This window comes from Centroberyx gerrardi, chromosome 20 (assembly GCF_048128805.1).
Source record: "Centroberyx gerrardi isolate f3 chromosome 20, fCenGer3.hap1.cur.20231027, whole genome shotgun sequence".
Lineage (NCBI taxonomy): Eukaryota > Metazoa > Chordata > Actinopteri > Beryciformes > Berycidae > Centroberyx > Centroberyx gerrardi.
Genome location: NC_136016.1, coordinates 15,812,683 through 15,827,963, shown reverse-complemented (window position 1 = coordinate 15,827,963; position 15,281 = coordinate 15,812,683). Strand labels below are relative to the sequence as shown.

Sequence of the window (15,281 nt, the reverse complement as noted above, 5' to 3'; positions counted from 1 at the left end):
CATCGGTGTAGATTTGGGGGGAGACATGGGGAAATATGTCCTCTTCAATATAAGGATGAATTGTCCTCCCCCAGTTGTCTGCCTCAAGCACCTGTACTGTACTGTATTTTTACTCACTCTGCAGTTTTAGAAGCATAGTTGGTTTTGACTGAAACACATTTTGTGATTGGCTTTGGTCACAAGCACAAACACCCTTGGAAAATTGAGCCCATCTAAGATAAGATAGCACTTTATTGATTTAAGTATGTCAAGTTCAGGTAATAAAGAAATAAAGGAAATAGCTACTAACATAGAATAAAGGTAGTGAACATAATATACAACAATAGAGACAATAGAGATGTGTGTAATTGTTTGAAGCTGCTTGTAAGCCTTCAAAGTCATTTTGACAACAAATTAGACTGCCATGTTTCATATTTTGATTTTTTTGTCCTTCAGATCATAGGTTCCGTTTAGCAGTGTCTTACTTACTTTTCATATATACACTTACTTTTCTCATGTAAATTTGTATCTTTTATTTCAATCTTGCTGATGACGTGAGGGAAAACAGAGCTGCATTTAGGATACTATTATACCCATAGTATGTCAGTGTGATCTGCTGCCCAGGGTTGTGTGTGTCCTACCCCCTAAAGTTGAAATGAGACCTACGGTTACAGTTATGTACATAACTATGGGTCAGTGAGGCTGAATGATGATCATCACTGCTCCTTGTCACCTGGAAAGAGTTGAGGATTTCTAGGCAAGAGGTGACAGAGACCTTGACCTACCTAAAGTATCTATAGTTAGTTAAGTCCCACACCCAGGGGTCATAAGCATTACTTTTTTGGAGTTGTTTTTGGAATATTTTTTGGGGTATTGTTCAGTCTCACACATCTGTAGTTACATTTTTGTGACCGATACACCTGCAGGCATCGGCATCAGGCACCAACTATTTCCCCTTAGTTGCCTCATGTTGCTTTGAAAACTCAATATAAAAGCGATTATTGTCAGAACTCGTACAAAGATGCCACAAACTGCTGACATTCAAGTAATATGACTCACCTGTATAGCTGCCTTTGTAATTGTGATGCAGTTTCTTCAAAAAACTAATATTTTTGTCCATGAGAGAAAAAAAGTAACTCACAAAAAACAATTTACAAAAGAACAATACCAAACTTCGAACAAAATTCAATGATTTATAAACTAGACTTTTGTGGCAATCAAAATATATTTATTTTCATCACAACTTTATAAAAAAAAAAAAAGAAACTCATCTCATTTACAAAAAGTGTTTACTTATTTGCACTTAACCTTGAATTACATATGCACTAGTCCATACCCGGGGATGCGCGCGCCACAACTCCGCGCAGACTTGTCAAAAATGCGCATAAACAGCGTAAATTTGGGAAAATGGAAAAATCTGCTTCGTCGGTCCCTGCCTATGCCAATGCTCAATGCCCATGTGCAGTTTGAGATTGACTGGCCAACCCATTGAGGAGCAAATTGGATGCAGACAGACAGAGTTTTCCTCATTTTATAGTAGGATTTTAGCACATAAAAAAACCTATAACCCTTTGCATTACATGTAAAATTATTACCAGCAAATTCATAGATGAGCAAGATGTTAGCTGGGCTAGAGAATTCTTCTTTTTTGGGTTCCAGCCCATTCTGAAAATATACATTTTTGGCTAAATCTCATTAGACAAATATACATTCATAAATAAGTAATATTTAAAATGACTGACATCAAAAACAGTGAGATGGAGTGAGACAAAAACCTGAAATAAGCAGTATACCTCATATCCTAAACCTTCGCAAAGATCAGTCACGGAAAGACATGAATGATTTATGACAGCTTATATGTGTTCAGAAAGGATTTGACACAACATGGCTCTGTGTGGTGAAATGACATACCTGCACTACACTAAAATAACATTAATTACAAGATTTTTGTGCAGCAATACAATCAAACAATAAATGTGAAAGAAATTAGAGATATTCAAGACAGACGTGACAATGAAAATACTTTGGCCAGTGCACAGAATTTGACTAATGTCCATTGTCTTTCCTTCTTTACAACTCTTACCATAATGGGATATAAACAGTGCACAGTTATATCAAATAAAAGGAATATTCAGCGGTGCATCAAACAAAAACAAAATTCAGTGGTGCACCTCATGAAAATTGATTTTTGATTGGGGTAAATGTCATTCTAGGGTAAACTTTTGTGGTGCCTTAATTGAGCCTTCTTCCATCGTCGTGTGTGTAGTAAGGGTTGGTCTGGCCTCGGCCCGGAGGGTATGGACTGGTCTGGGCCCGATTCTGAGCATATGGGTTGGTCTGGGCCCGATTCTGACTGTATGGGTTGGTGTCGGCCCGATTCTGACCGTATGGGTTGGTGTCAGCCCGATTCTGACCGTATGGGTTGGTCTGAGCACGATTCTGGGCATACGGGTTGTTCTGGGCACGATTCTGAGCATATGGGCCCCCATTCCTCATGTCATCTGGATCGTCGTATATCCGCTACAATGCAAAAAAAAAAAAAAGAAGTGTTTCTTCACCACTGACACTTTGTGTGAGGAATACTTACAGATTTACAGAAAGCTTAGAGGGACACAAAGCATGGTGAATAGAAACATATGCCTGATCTTTCTCTTCTTCTAATCAGTATTTTCATGACCTTCTCTGCTTTATTATTCTTGTTAATGTTTTTCAAACTTTTTGATTACACCGTAACTGTACTACCCTCCCATCAGTCTCACACAGACACAGACACACACACAGAGACATGCTTACCGAGTTCTTGCCCATGGGGACCAGGTTTTGCCGGCTGCCGCTTGGGGTCATCTCCAGGTTGCTGCTGCGGTCCCAGCTGTTGCCGGCACTGGCCCGTGGGATCCTAGGCACCCCAGCATTGACATGGGCTGCTTGGCCATTGGCTGACCCGTTGCTGACCAACGGTGCCTTGGCAGGAGAGTGGCTGACGTAGGGCGTTGCAATGTTGGCGTCTGGGCTCTTCTTGGATCTCTTCTTTGAGCTCTTTGAGGGTCTAATGAGAGGGAAATATGTTTATGTAACATTCGATTCTAGTGAAGCACAACGAATACAGCTGAACGAGTAACAGGAGGTTGAACAGAATGTAAATGTCTTTTCTTTGATTCAAAGAATATGTAACCGTGTTTTTGTGTGTCACGGTCTAGAGTAAAAAAAAAGGCTTGATTGAAATGCCAGGCTGTCTTTGTAAATCTAAATGTGTTCATGAGTAACCTGCCTGGTTACATAAAGGTGAAATTAAAGGTGTAGCATGAGTGTGAGAGAAAGACAAAGAGGCTGAGAGCGGCAGAGAACATGGGGAATGATTGGGCAACTGGATGAGTGCGTGAACTCACTTGAATGCCACTACAGCCAGAAGGATGAGTGTGATGAGCAGCAGTCCCCCGAGTACGGAGCCGAGGATCACCAGGATCAGCTTCCATGCTGACAAAACACAGAGAGATTGAGTTGTAGCAACAAAGACTGCCACTCTAGCATCTTTAATCACTCTCTGAAACTTTGACATAAGGGCTTTCAAAATGTCATGGAAGACTTGCAATTTGTTTGGCTTCAATATACTGTATGTTCTGCTCTCCTACGGTCAGACACTTCAGAATGGAAAACCAGTGGCCTACATCCAAAAATCTTTCAAAAACGAACACAAGGACTACACAAAGACATAGGAACACATACTGTACATACACAGGTGGACATGGTTGAACGATTCTCTAAGGAAAGTGCAATCCAGGAGCTACTAAAATTCATTCATTCTTTACTATACTGTATATCCATTTTGGAGAAAAAATTGTGCATTCGGTATCTCTAATGGAAGATTCAAATGGTTAAAGCGTTTCCTACTGTCCTTCATAAAGTACCATATTTTTTAAAAATTGTGCTATCAATAATTTTGTAAAAGTGTCACTATTGTCAAATTGGATTCTCAAAGTGGATATTTAAGTTTGGAAAAAAAATAAAAATAAAAAAAACTTTTGTTCGTTTTTGTTTAAATTGTCAAACACTGTATACTCACATTCATTGCAGTTCAAACCAGAATAACCGAATGGACAACTGAAAGACAAGAAGAATTGCTCATTTTACAAACATAAATGTCATCAGGAGAGGACTAAACGCTTTCTACCTTTTCTCCTCAGCTCATATTTTCTTACCTAACACTTCTGTTTTATATACAAACAAGATGGCAGTGGGTAGAGGTGTGTGTGTTTGTGTGTGTGTGTGTATACACCTGTTGTTGCCCTGTTTTTGATTTCTGTGTACTCTTATTCATTGTATTTGATATGTTTTGTTTCTTTCATTGTGTGCCCACTGTCTGGCATCTTTGCACTGTACAGCACTTTGGTCAACTACAGTTGTTTTTAAATGTGCTCTACAAATAAACTTGACTTGACTTGACTTGACAGACAGACAGACAGACAGACATAGATAAATAGATAGATAGATAGATAGATAGATAGCGTATGTGTGTTGCTCTGGATAAAAGCATCAGCTGAAATGCCCCCCCAAAAATATATGTAATGTCATGATTTTACATAATATAGTGATATTTCTTATCTTACATATAGTTAATTATTAAATTACAGGACTAATTATGACTTTTAAGCACTTACGCGACGCAGTTACCGCCCTCTGCTTTTTCACCACTGGGACAAGCTGCGTAAGTAGAAAAATTAGACAGTTTGTTTAATTTGCAGCATACATAAAAAAAAAGAAGATAGATAATCAGGTTACACACACACACACACACACACACACACACACACACACAACACTCAATCATTCTCACATCTCTCAAACCACCTACACTCTTGCACAAATTTCAAATAGCTGCACTTACCCATGCATATTCTGTCGCTGTAGTCGCTCTTAACGTAATCATCTAAACACTCACAGGTGAAACTGCCGTGGCCTGGCTTACATTTTGCAGTTTTTTCATCACAGGCTTTCTGCTGACACAGATCCGTGGCTTTAAATGAAAGAACCAGAAGAGGGTAATTTCAGTAAAACTTTCTCCAAAACTCTTGAATAAATGATATCAACCGGGGAATTTTAAAAATGAAGATATTGGTCAGTGTTCACTGTAATGTATGTTGACCTTTTTATAATTGAATGGATATTGAGCTGATATTATTCTTCCGACTGCTCCAGCCTCATTCATGGCAGTTGCAATCTCATGACCACGAAGTGCCTTTATGTACCTTTTCATGCATTCCAATGCAATGGATCACAGAACTCTCACTGTTACATCTTAATAGTTTTTGTGATTGAGTTTAGACTCCATATGTTAAGTGTTGTGATTCTGGTTGAGAGTGGTGCAAGGCAATTGAAGAGCTTCATTCCAAAGTGTGATATCCACCATTTGAAACAAGACTGGGTGTCCCTAGTGATGGCTGGGCCTCCACCCATGGATATATTAAACTGGATGAGTCACACCTCCAGGCATGTGCACTTCAAAATGTTTATCATCAGGGCCATGGCAATATGTTAAAGGACTACACTGATTTTTACAGCCTAACCGATGAGAGGATTGGCACCAAAATCCTGTCTGTGTCCCCGGTAGATAGCTCCAGTGCGCAATGCTAACGCTTTAGCATACAGTATGTTAAGTAATTGTAAGGGACTAGCATTATCCAAAGTATGTAGATAGACTTTTGAGTAATTCAAAGTTGGTATTGTTATTTATTCTATGCCCTGTAGATTTATAACCTCTGAAAACAAAATCTCAATCTTCATCCTTAGAGAAGTCCATTACAAATCAACAGCTCAAAAACTGTCTGGCTAACTTCACTGTGTAAACTAAACAAGTTCCGCTCAAAATCTTACAGGAAGGGAGGGTTAGGGTTATTTCACCAATCTGCTAAACCTGCCAAGCCTGGCTGGTTTTAGGATAATGCTAGTAGCCTACAATTAGCTACTATACATACGATAAAGCCTTAGCATGCACACCAGACAGAGCTATCTGCGAGACTCACAGAGATGATTTTGTTGCCAATCCTCTCATCACATATTGGATAAGTAAAATCCCAAAAAGTCAGTCTAATCCTTTAAACATCAGGGCAATGGATGGTGCTGTGCTTATGGCCCAGCCCTAAAAGTGACACCTACTCTCACAAAATGTTTGATAGGACAAAATAAAAATAAAGTATGCTCATTTGTAAAGGCTAGTGTGTTACAATACTTCATAACACTTGTCCTCTAAATTTTAAACATACTCAATTATGAACTTCAGGAAATACATATGTTTGAAGTGGATATAGCATTTTGAAACAGAACTCTTAAATTATTTACTGCCTGAAAACAAATCCATGTTTTACATCAAGGTTATTTGGATAAATCTTGCCTTTAAATGTGATGAAGATCTCACATTTGGATAAGTGCATTGAACGTACCATCGAAAGTTCCCCCGTTTAGTAGACACCCGGCCTCACAATCGTTATCGACGTAGTTTTTAATTTCTCCCACGACTTCTTCCTTTGTCAATTCAGAATCTGCATTGAAGATGACGTCTATAAATGCAATGACCGTTGGTGCTTTTCCTTCCCTCCAATATATACGATTTTCCGCGGACCTATATGGGCAAAAATCAGAGTTAATGATGATTATATTCTGCAATTAGTATGCAATGTACTATACAATACAATGTATAGAGAACCTACGTCTGATCTCATTGTGATCAGATAGATAGATAGCTAGATAGATAGAGCATGTTAATCAGCAAACATATTGGTGGTAACTTTGTTAAAGGTAGAGTGACAAATTCTGATAGTGACTAATGCAACTTGGAAATAATTAATTTCAATTTCTTTATACCACTTACTTGAGATCCAGCACTATAGACTCAATGTACCCCGTATCCAGCTTGAAAACATTGTCCAGCTGTATTTTGGAAGGAAAATGCAGTTTTGTTTAGGCCATCATCTGACTGGGCATGGGCTGCCTCTTGAGTTACATTTCAGTTCTAAAATTATTTTTACTATTTTATAACTGTGGTAATTATTATAATATAGTACATTCACCATCATCCCCAGTTTTAGTGGCCAAATGTAATACAGGTCAATTAGAGACTATCTAAATGAACTGTCACTATGGTCAATGAACTTCATAAACAATTCTTCCAATTCAGGCATCTGCTATCTCTTATTGTCTATGTATAGCTATGTGTAATTGAATATGTCTACATGTACTCTGATGCATAATGTCTACAACTGTGTCTTATGTCTTACTGTTTTTGTCCGCAGTTATGTCTTCTTGCCTATATCTGCTGTTACGTCTCATTTTCTTCAACAAAAACTCTAATCTATGTCTAGTAGTTATGTCTTACTGTCCATTCTGAATGTACACACTTTGCTCTATGGCTGCTTGATGATTGATATGTCCTGAAAGGTCAAACAAATTATAACTTGTTCATTATTTGTTCATTCATTCATGATATAGCTGGTATGGAGGCTTTGCTGTTGCGTCAGAAATCTCACAGTAACCATAGCTGATGGTTTGGAGGCCAACTGGAAAATTGGCTGTAAATAATGGCTAAATATAAAACACCCAGGCTAGAAAGAGAGATATCTAAAAAAGATGTAAGTCATGGGCGTGGATCTGCACAGTAATGTTACAGCTAACTGTGAATGATCTGATAAAGTAGATTTATTTCCAAATTTTGGTTACTGTGACACAGTAAACTGTCTTGTCTTTAGCATCATTTAGCAGATAGCATGTTACATTACCTGAAAGCCCTCTATTCCAAACCTAGCAGATGCAAAGATGCCAACACAGGCACATGAAAAAAGATGGCCAACTTGATTGCTTACCGCTGCAGTAATGCTTTTAGATTCATCCAAGAATTCCTGTGATGTCTTGTCCCCCATTTTGTCGACATAGACAATTTCTGGCAGATTAAGAGATCCAGGGAAGACCTTTGCTGAAAAAGAAAAATACAAGCGTACGGTCAGGTATTATAAGTAACCTTCATGTAGTCATCTCATTGTTGCCCACATTTGCTGCGGGACCTTCTCATTGAGCAAGAGCACCATAGTGGTGCTATACGACAAGGCACTCACCATTATCACAACGTCCTGCTTTGTAGATTTGGCCAGGCAAACACAAGCATGTGAAGTTATCGAAGCGAGCCTCACAAGTGCTCCCACCGCCACATGGGCTCGACAAACATAGATCTTCTTAAAGAAAACACACACACACACATACTAATATAAGTATTTACAGCATTATGTAAGAACTTTAAACAAAACTACTCATGAGAATGGACTGTGGTTACAGTTGAAGCTATTGTGGTAGAAGTACCTGGAGCTGCTGTAGATGCAGGTGGAATTATTGTGGTTATAGGACCGGGACCTGTGGCTGCAGTGCCGGGATCGTCTGTGGTTGCACTGCCCGGATCGCCTGTGGCTGCAGTGCTCGGATCGCCTGTGGCTGCAGTGCTCGGGCTGGGTGTGGCTGCAGTGCTCGGGCTGGGTGTGACTGCAGTGCTCGGGCTGGGTGTGACTGCAGTGCTCGGGCTGGGTGTGACTTCAGTGCTCGGGCTGGGTGTGACTTCAGTGCTCGGGCTGGGTGTGACTGCAGTGCTCGGGCTGGGTGTGACTGCAGTGCTCGGAACGGGTGTGACTGCAGTGCTCGGGCTGGGTGTGGCTGCAGTGCTCGGGCTGGGTGTGGCTGCAGTGCTCGGGCTGGGTGTGACTGCAGTGCTCGGGCTGGGTGTGACTGCAGTGCTCGGGCTGGGTGTGACTGCAGTGCTCGGGCTGGGTGTGACTGCAGTGCTCGGGCTGGGTGTGACTGCAGTGCTCGGGCTGGGTGTGACTGCAGTGCTCGGGCTGGGTGTGACTGCAGTGCTCGGACCGGGTGTGGCTGCAGTGCTCGGACCGGGTGTGGCTGCAGTTCTCAGACTGGGTGGATCTGGACCATCTGTGGCGGGACACAGAGTGAAACTGCTACCAGTCTTTTCATCACACAGCAGTAAGTTGATCAAAGAGCGAATTTGCCAAGAAGACAATGTATTCCTTTAAGAAAATTAGCTCCTCAAACCAAAGCAAGAGGGTCTTTTTTCGAAGGCATGTAGCAATGAATATAGATGTTGATTTGTAAATATAGTTTGTGTACTGCTCCTTATAACATGTTATCCCCTGCTGTGGCCACCATCCCTGTTTCTTAACTCACAACTTTCCAACACAACTTTCCAACTACAACCACACAAAGTGACCTAGACGAATGTGTGACAAGTCTTCACTCTTGATAATGCCGGACCATATATTTCTTACAAAATCCTCATCATCTCAGTATGAATTCAAATGAGTGTGACTCATACATCCAATGAGTCCAATGTGGTCACTATGTCCTCACAAGTGAATATACCAGTCTCAATTAAGATAAAGCCAAGGGGTGAGTTAGAGTTCAGAGATTGTCAGCTATTATTTACTTCTAAGCCTCACACCCTCACAATAACAATGAATAGAATAGAATAGAATAGAATAGAATAGCAGTTGATGTGTCGCCACTAACGAGGTGCCATCTTTGCTCTTGTACAGGATTTCCACGTGAGCAGGCAGCATCACCATGTCGCAAGGGGATCATAAAAGTTGCTTAATGTTTAAGTTTCGAGTTGTAATTCAGTGTCATTTACAGTAAACTGGGAACAAATAGAAGAAATATAGGATGGGAATTGAGTTCATGACAGATTATGAAGGAGGAAACTGCAAAAGTGTTCTCTGGCCTTTTAAAACATGCTTTTTTTTGTTAGCTGTTTGCAGTGAAGAGGTTGAGGATACTGCTGCCCAACAGCACCAGCCTGAGTGAGAAAAAACTAATTTATAGTCTTTGTAGGTGGCATATCACTTTATCACTTCTAAAATTCAGTTTTAGAGGTCTTAAAAATATTTATTTTTTCCTGTAAGAGATCAACCCAGTCATGTAGACTTGTTCTCTGATAGGACAACATTTTTCTTTTTCACTTTCACATTTATTATCATATATTTAATTCTAACAGGCATTAAAAAGGTCTTTAAAAGTCTTAGATTTAATTTGATGAAACTTGCTATCACATCATCCTCATCATTGCCAAGGATCCATTTTAAGCCAGAAAAACACTGTTGACTATTATATCGTCAAAATAAAACCTTTTTATCCGGAACGAAAATAATATAGCCTACATAGTAAACATTTACATTTTACTGTAGTGCCCTGACAATAAATATAACAAATAATCCTGTGTGCCTATATGTATGATCATTCGATACGTCACTGTGCTTCGTTGTGCAACACATCTTTCTAATCACAAAGCAGGCAGGAGTGTTGTGAACTTGAGTCTTTTGCTTCAGCCGCTGACCGCACAAAGCTCAGCCCCGGGAGAGAGGCACGGCGGGCTGAACAAAGGTCGGCAGCACTGGAGCACCGGGCTTAAGTTTCATTCCAATTCTATGCATCCGAAACGGAAACTTTGCCCAGATGCACAAGCATCATTTCAAGGGAAAAGGAGGGCTTGTCGTAAAATCTGCTTCTGTGCCAATTTACAGTCACTGACACTGAAGCAGGCTAAGCGGCGACAACAATGCCGTCGCTTGTGAGACCAGAAAACTGCTCAGTACAGCGCGGGAAATAAAAGGATTTACTGCAATGATTACAAAGGGAGAGAGAAGGCTATATTTTATCTTGTTCCTTTTTGAGGGATACAATACAATTCAGTGGTTATTTGCAATGTCACATGAAAAGACTTTAAAGCGATATTTTGATTTGACAGAGAGCAGCCTACTCACTTTTTGGCAAGCACACCTCCATAAGAGTTCAGGAGCCATTAAACTCTCACGCTAACTGCCTGATGACCAGTTTGACCTAGCTGATAGTGACAGGCAGGCCATATAGCAGTTAGTAAATTATATGCTGCTGATAGACGACGCTGCGCAAAAGTTCAGCTGCAGCCCACTTTTAAAATGACAACAAATGAGAAAACAAAGGACAATAATTCTACCAGAGCAGTCAATCTAACAGATCTATCCAGCTATCTGCCAATAGGTGTTGGAAGGAGGAAAAGAAGAAGAGGTAGAAGTGTAAGGAATGAGAGAGTGACTGGTACTTCCTTGTATCATCTCCTGTATGTTTTTCTCAGATTTAGTCTGCTGGATAACAAGGCTGTATAACAATCGGACTTTACTTTATCAAGATAAGCTACGTGCCATAAAGAACACACCTCCTCTCTTCTCTCTCTATCAAACTGAACAAAAATTAAATTGGTCTACATTTCCCAGGACCTCTAGAAATGATACGCTCTAAACGTTATGTGTTTACCAAAAATCAAATCAAATTTCTGCGGTAAATTCTAGCCTATTTATTTGGGGAAAAAATAAATCTAAGTCTAAAAAATAAATGTAAATCTAAGACTTGCATGAGGCCTGTCATTTTAAAGGTAAATAAGACAAGAACTGGGAAGCCAAATAGGTTTGAAACAATATGTTTGTGGTCTCTGTACTTTCTGAATCTGTGATAAATGCTGGCAGGATGGTTTCATCCACTGGTGTGAAATGGTGCATGTGTCAGTTTTTTTCCATCTGTATGGCAGTCACTTGGAGAGTTTTATTCCAAAACACTGAATATACATTTTGCAAAAAGTCATTAGATTAACTTAATCATTCAACATCTATAAAGTATAGAAGATCCAGACTGTTTGTCAACCAAAAACCTAAGATACCTATTACCCTTTTAAAGGTACTACATGTGTCATTTTTATATTATTATATTGTTGTCAAATTAATTGTTATGCCTTGGTATAATTGCCATAAACAAAATAGACCATGATGATTTGTTGCCTCTATCTCATGCCAGTGGTATTGTTAGTGCAAGCGTTTCTCAAAATAAGGACCACATTTCCCATAAACCCTGCTGCTTCCTGCTGCAAAGAGGATGCTGCTTTTTCAGTCAACGATTTTCTCTTATGCTTTACTGAACAGGAGAAACATGTTGCAAGCGATTCTTCCATTGGCTTTTAATTCACTTGTTCCACCATCTGCCATTGGAGGAAACTTCAACTCCATTTGCACTGGAAGAACAGCGGCCTCTTCCTGTTTTGAGCTATAAAGCAATCCAGCAGATTTCCTGTGAAATCCGATCCAATCTTTTTGGTAATGGTCTCGTTTGTTTATGGTAATGATACTAATGTCTCAAAAATAGTGTGCTAATGATTTATTGATGTCAAACTGCAGCATTTTAACATCACCAATACAATCAAGTACAATAATTTGTTTTAACCTTGTGCCATGAGTCATTTTATAAAAGAATGTATCACTCTTGAAATTCTTTTTTCCAAAGTATTTTGGGGGGAAAAAAACGCGTTTTATAACAGATGGTAACACAAACTAATGGAAACAAGGTAATGCCGTATACAAAATTTAGATTTAGATAGAACTTAGATTCTCTCACCGGGACAATTGTTCAATATTTGCCTAACAACTGAGAGCGCTCCATAGAAATCGCTGACAGAGATAAGTAGACCCTTGGCTATGAGAGAAAGTACTGTATGTATATGTATGTGTGTGTATGTTTGTGTGTGTGTGTGTTTGTGTGTGTGTGTGTAACCCTCAAAACCGGATCTCACGGTTCTAAAAGACTCCCATTGAAAACTGACATCTGACCTGTGCAAACACCCCCAACTCCCACTATTCTCTCTCCCCATTCTCACACATACGACGCCTCAACCTGCACTTATTTTACTCTGAAACACTTGTCCTAGTCAACAATGAATGGTATCATTTTACTCCAAGAAAAAGTCAGTCAACACAGTATATCGTCAATCACAGTCTATCATTTGGTCAATACCTGTCACATAAGTCTTAATCTTGTTAGAATTCTTTGTAAAAGACAAGTCAAGTCACAAATACCCATGACAGTCAATGTATCAAGATCAAATGCTGTGATAGGAAACAACATATCAGCAACTATTTATGGGTTTATGGACACAGCTTTCCCATTACCAGGAAGATAAAAAGACTTGCACATATAGCAACTACAAATAACAACTCTAAGGGTGGATGGTGAGCTATGCGTGGCCATGCCATGTTGTCCACTGATAACCTGACGAAGCCCAGCTGTTCACTGTGCAGAAGGCTGGGCATTGGGGTCATCACATGTCTAAATTTGTAGCAGCCTCAAACCAATTGTATAGCCAATCAATCGACTCCATTGGTTTCACTGCGGTACGGAACCTGGGAGCACGAGTCAAACCCAAACATCTGAATCCTTCAGGTGAGAGTGAAACACACCAAGGCCTTTTCAATCTGCTGAGTCATTGGAGTCTCATCCCAAGTTACCGTGGAAACATCTCCTGCTTACGCCGGGATTCACAGGATTAGGGAACATTCCTGACATACTGGCTATTTTATCAAGCAGAACTGGTCACACACACACCAATGAATACATTAAAACTGCGTCAGAGAATGACTTCTTGAGTTCTCCGATTGGAAAGTCTGTCAAGAATCAATTCAGTATATATCACATTTAGAATCGATTCTTTGGTATCCCAAAGTTTCCAAAGTCTTTTTGGAGTGATGGTTGTAACATTTTTTGACCAGTAAGACACATGAAGTTGGATGAGGATACCTCGCAATTAAATAAACATCCTCTACAATCCACACAGGTAATTTCACTTTGGATAAACTTGGAAATTGCATGAAGACCTTTTCAAATGAGGTATTTACAAGCCCCGCGGCCATTCATGCAAGCCTAAAACACTGAAAATAACAATTGCTTTGTTTCTCGATATCCATCTGCTCACACTTGTGACAGGCATCAGTGATAAAAGGGGCTTTCTGCAACTCATTTAGACTGCAAACATTTAAAGCATTAACCAGACTAGAGGATTTGAGTGGAACCAAAACACTTCCTCAATTGCAATAGACTTGTAATGGCAGGTGGGGAAAGGACCGGGTCATAAGGTGAGGTCAGATTGTCTGCACCAACGCACTAGTCAAATATTTGCCTGTTGCTTGTATGGCAGCTTTAATTCTGTGGTAAAATAGTGGCTGTAAGAACAACTTTGATGCTATTATGCAAATTATTCCTTTATTATTCCAGATATCTGGATGCTGCAGTGATTTGGGAACAAAACTGAGGTAAAAAGAAGAATGGGACAAGCCTGACTCCATCAAATATACAGACACAATATTTTCCCTTTGAACAACTGGTCTTCTTCATAAGCAGTAACAGAAATATTATACTATCGGCACCAGTTCCAATTACTGTAAGTGTACTTAGCCTACTTTCTGGTAGAGAGAGAGAGAGAGAGAGAGAGAGAGAGAGAGAGAGAGGGAGGGAGGGAGGGAGGGGGGATGGTAGAAAAGAGAGGTTTATTCAAGCAGCTCGAGTCTTACATCACTGTTAGCTTTCCTCAGTGAGATGGGCATCACTGGCTTTAATCAGCCATGCTAGCTATGCCATAAATAAAGCCATTTGACTGTTATGGTCCATACAATACAGCCACTATCTCCCCATAATGTGACAAGTGGCTGCTGAAAAAAAGAATCAAGTTATAAGGCAAAGTGTTTAGGGAGAATGAGAGATCCTGAGGAAAACACCTTAAGGTTTACTAAATATGTAAATGGATGGAAATTATAACAACAATAAAAGTGTTTTAGAATAATATTGACATAGGTCTGTGAAACATGCTAACATAGGGAATATAACTTATAGTATGCTACGCTACAGAGCTTCATTAAAAACACTTACTCTTTTCAAAAACATCTGTAATGTATGAGTAATGAAATATAAGCTAACTTTGATTCAGCTACTACAGCCATAACGATAAAAACATTCAACCAAAGGCCTATCTAAGTACACTTAAACAGCTGTTTACTGTGTAAATGGAAGGAAATTGTTTCATTGTTCAATTGTTTTCGAATAAATACAAAAAAAAAAAAGATCGAGGAATTAAAACAGAATTAAAACCAGACAACATATACAATAAGATACTTTTATTTATTATAATATAATAAGATTATACCACTACCTTATTAGGCTATATTTTCAAATTATCAAATTATCATATTGTTGTCTGGTTTTAATACTCCAAAATAGCGGTAATACCACAATGTAATAGCATAAAGTCTTTATAGATTCCTTGGTTTTAATCAGCGCTAGAGTGTTCTTTATATTAGCTGATGTCCTAATTAGCTATAGTGACACTGCTGGAAGCATATTCTAGTTTGCCTAAAACCCAATGATTTTTTTTAAAAACATTAATTTTTACAGACTACATTATTTCAGATTGA

The 15,281-nt window shown here is 39.4% G+C and overlaps 1 protein-coding gene across 1 annotated transcript; it reads right to left on the bottom strand.

Annotated features, from left to right (window-relative positions):
• Window positions 1-2,211: 2,211 nt before the first annotated feature.
• On the bottom strand, window positions 2,212-9,587 carry LOC139913210 (uncharacterized). The gene is made up of 10 exons (XM_071901181.2): window positions 9,539-9,587; window positions 8,371-8,937; window positions 8,079-8,195; window positions 7,830-7,939; window positions 4,862-4,970; window positions 4,635-4,677; window positions 4,040-4,077; window positions 3,366-3,453; window positions 2,773-3,025; window positions 2,212-2,499 (listed from the first exon to the last, which is right to left on the bottom strand). Exons 1-10 carry the CDS (start codon window positions 9,585-9,587, stop codon window positions 2,212-2,214), a joined length of 1,662 nt encoding a protein of 553 aa, XP_071757282.2.
• Window positions 9,588-15,281: the final 5,694 nt, after the last annotated feature.

Coding starts and splice junctions, on each gene's coding strand:
- LOC139913210 (XM_071901181.2), bottom strand. CDS start 9,587: ATGGTGATGCTGCCTGCTCACGTGGAAATCCTGTACAAGAGCAAAGAT. Junction 3,026..3,365: donor CTGGCTGTAGTGGCATTCAA/GTGAGTTCACGC, acceptor CCCTCTCATTAG/ACCCTCAAAGAGCTCAAAGA. Junction 2,500..2,772: donor TCCCCATGGGCAAGAACTCG/GTAAGCATGTCT, acceptor TTTGCATTGTAG/CGGATATACGACGATCCAGA.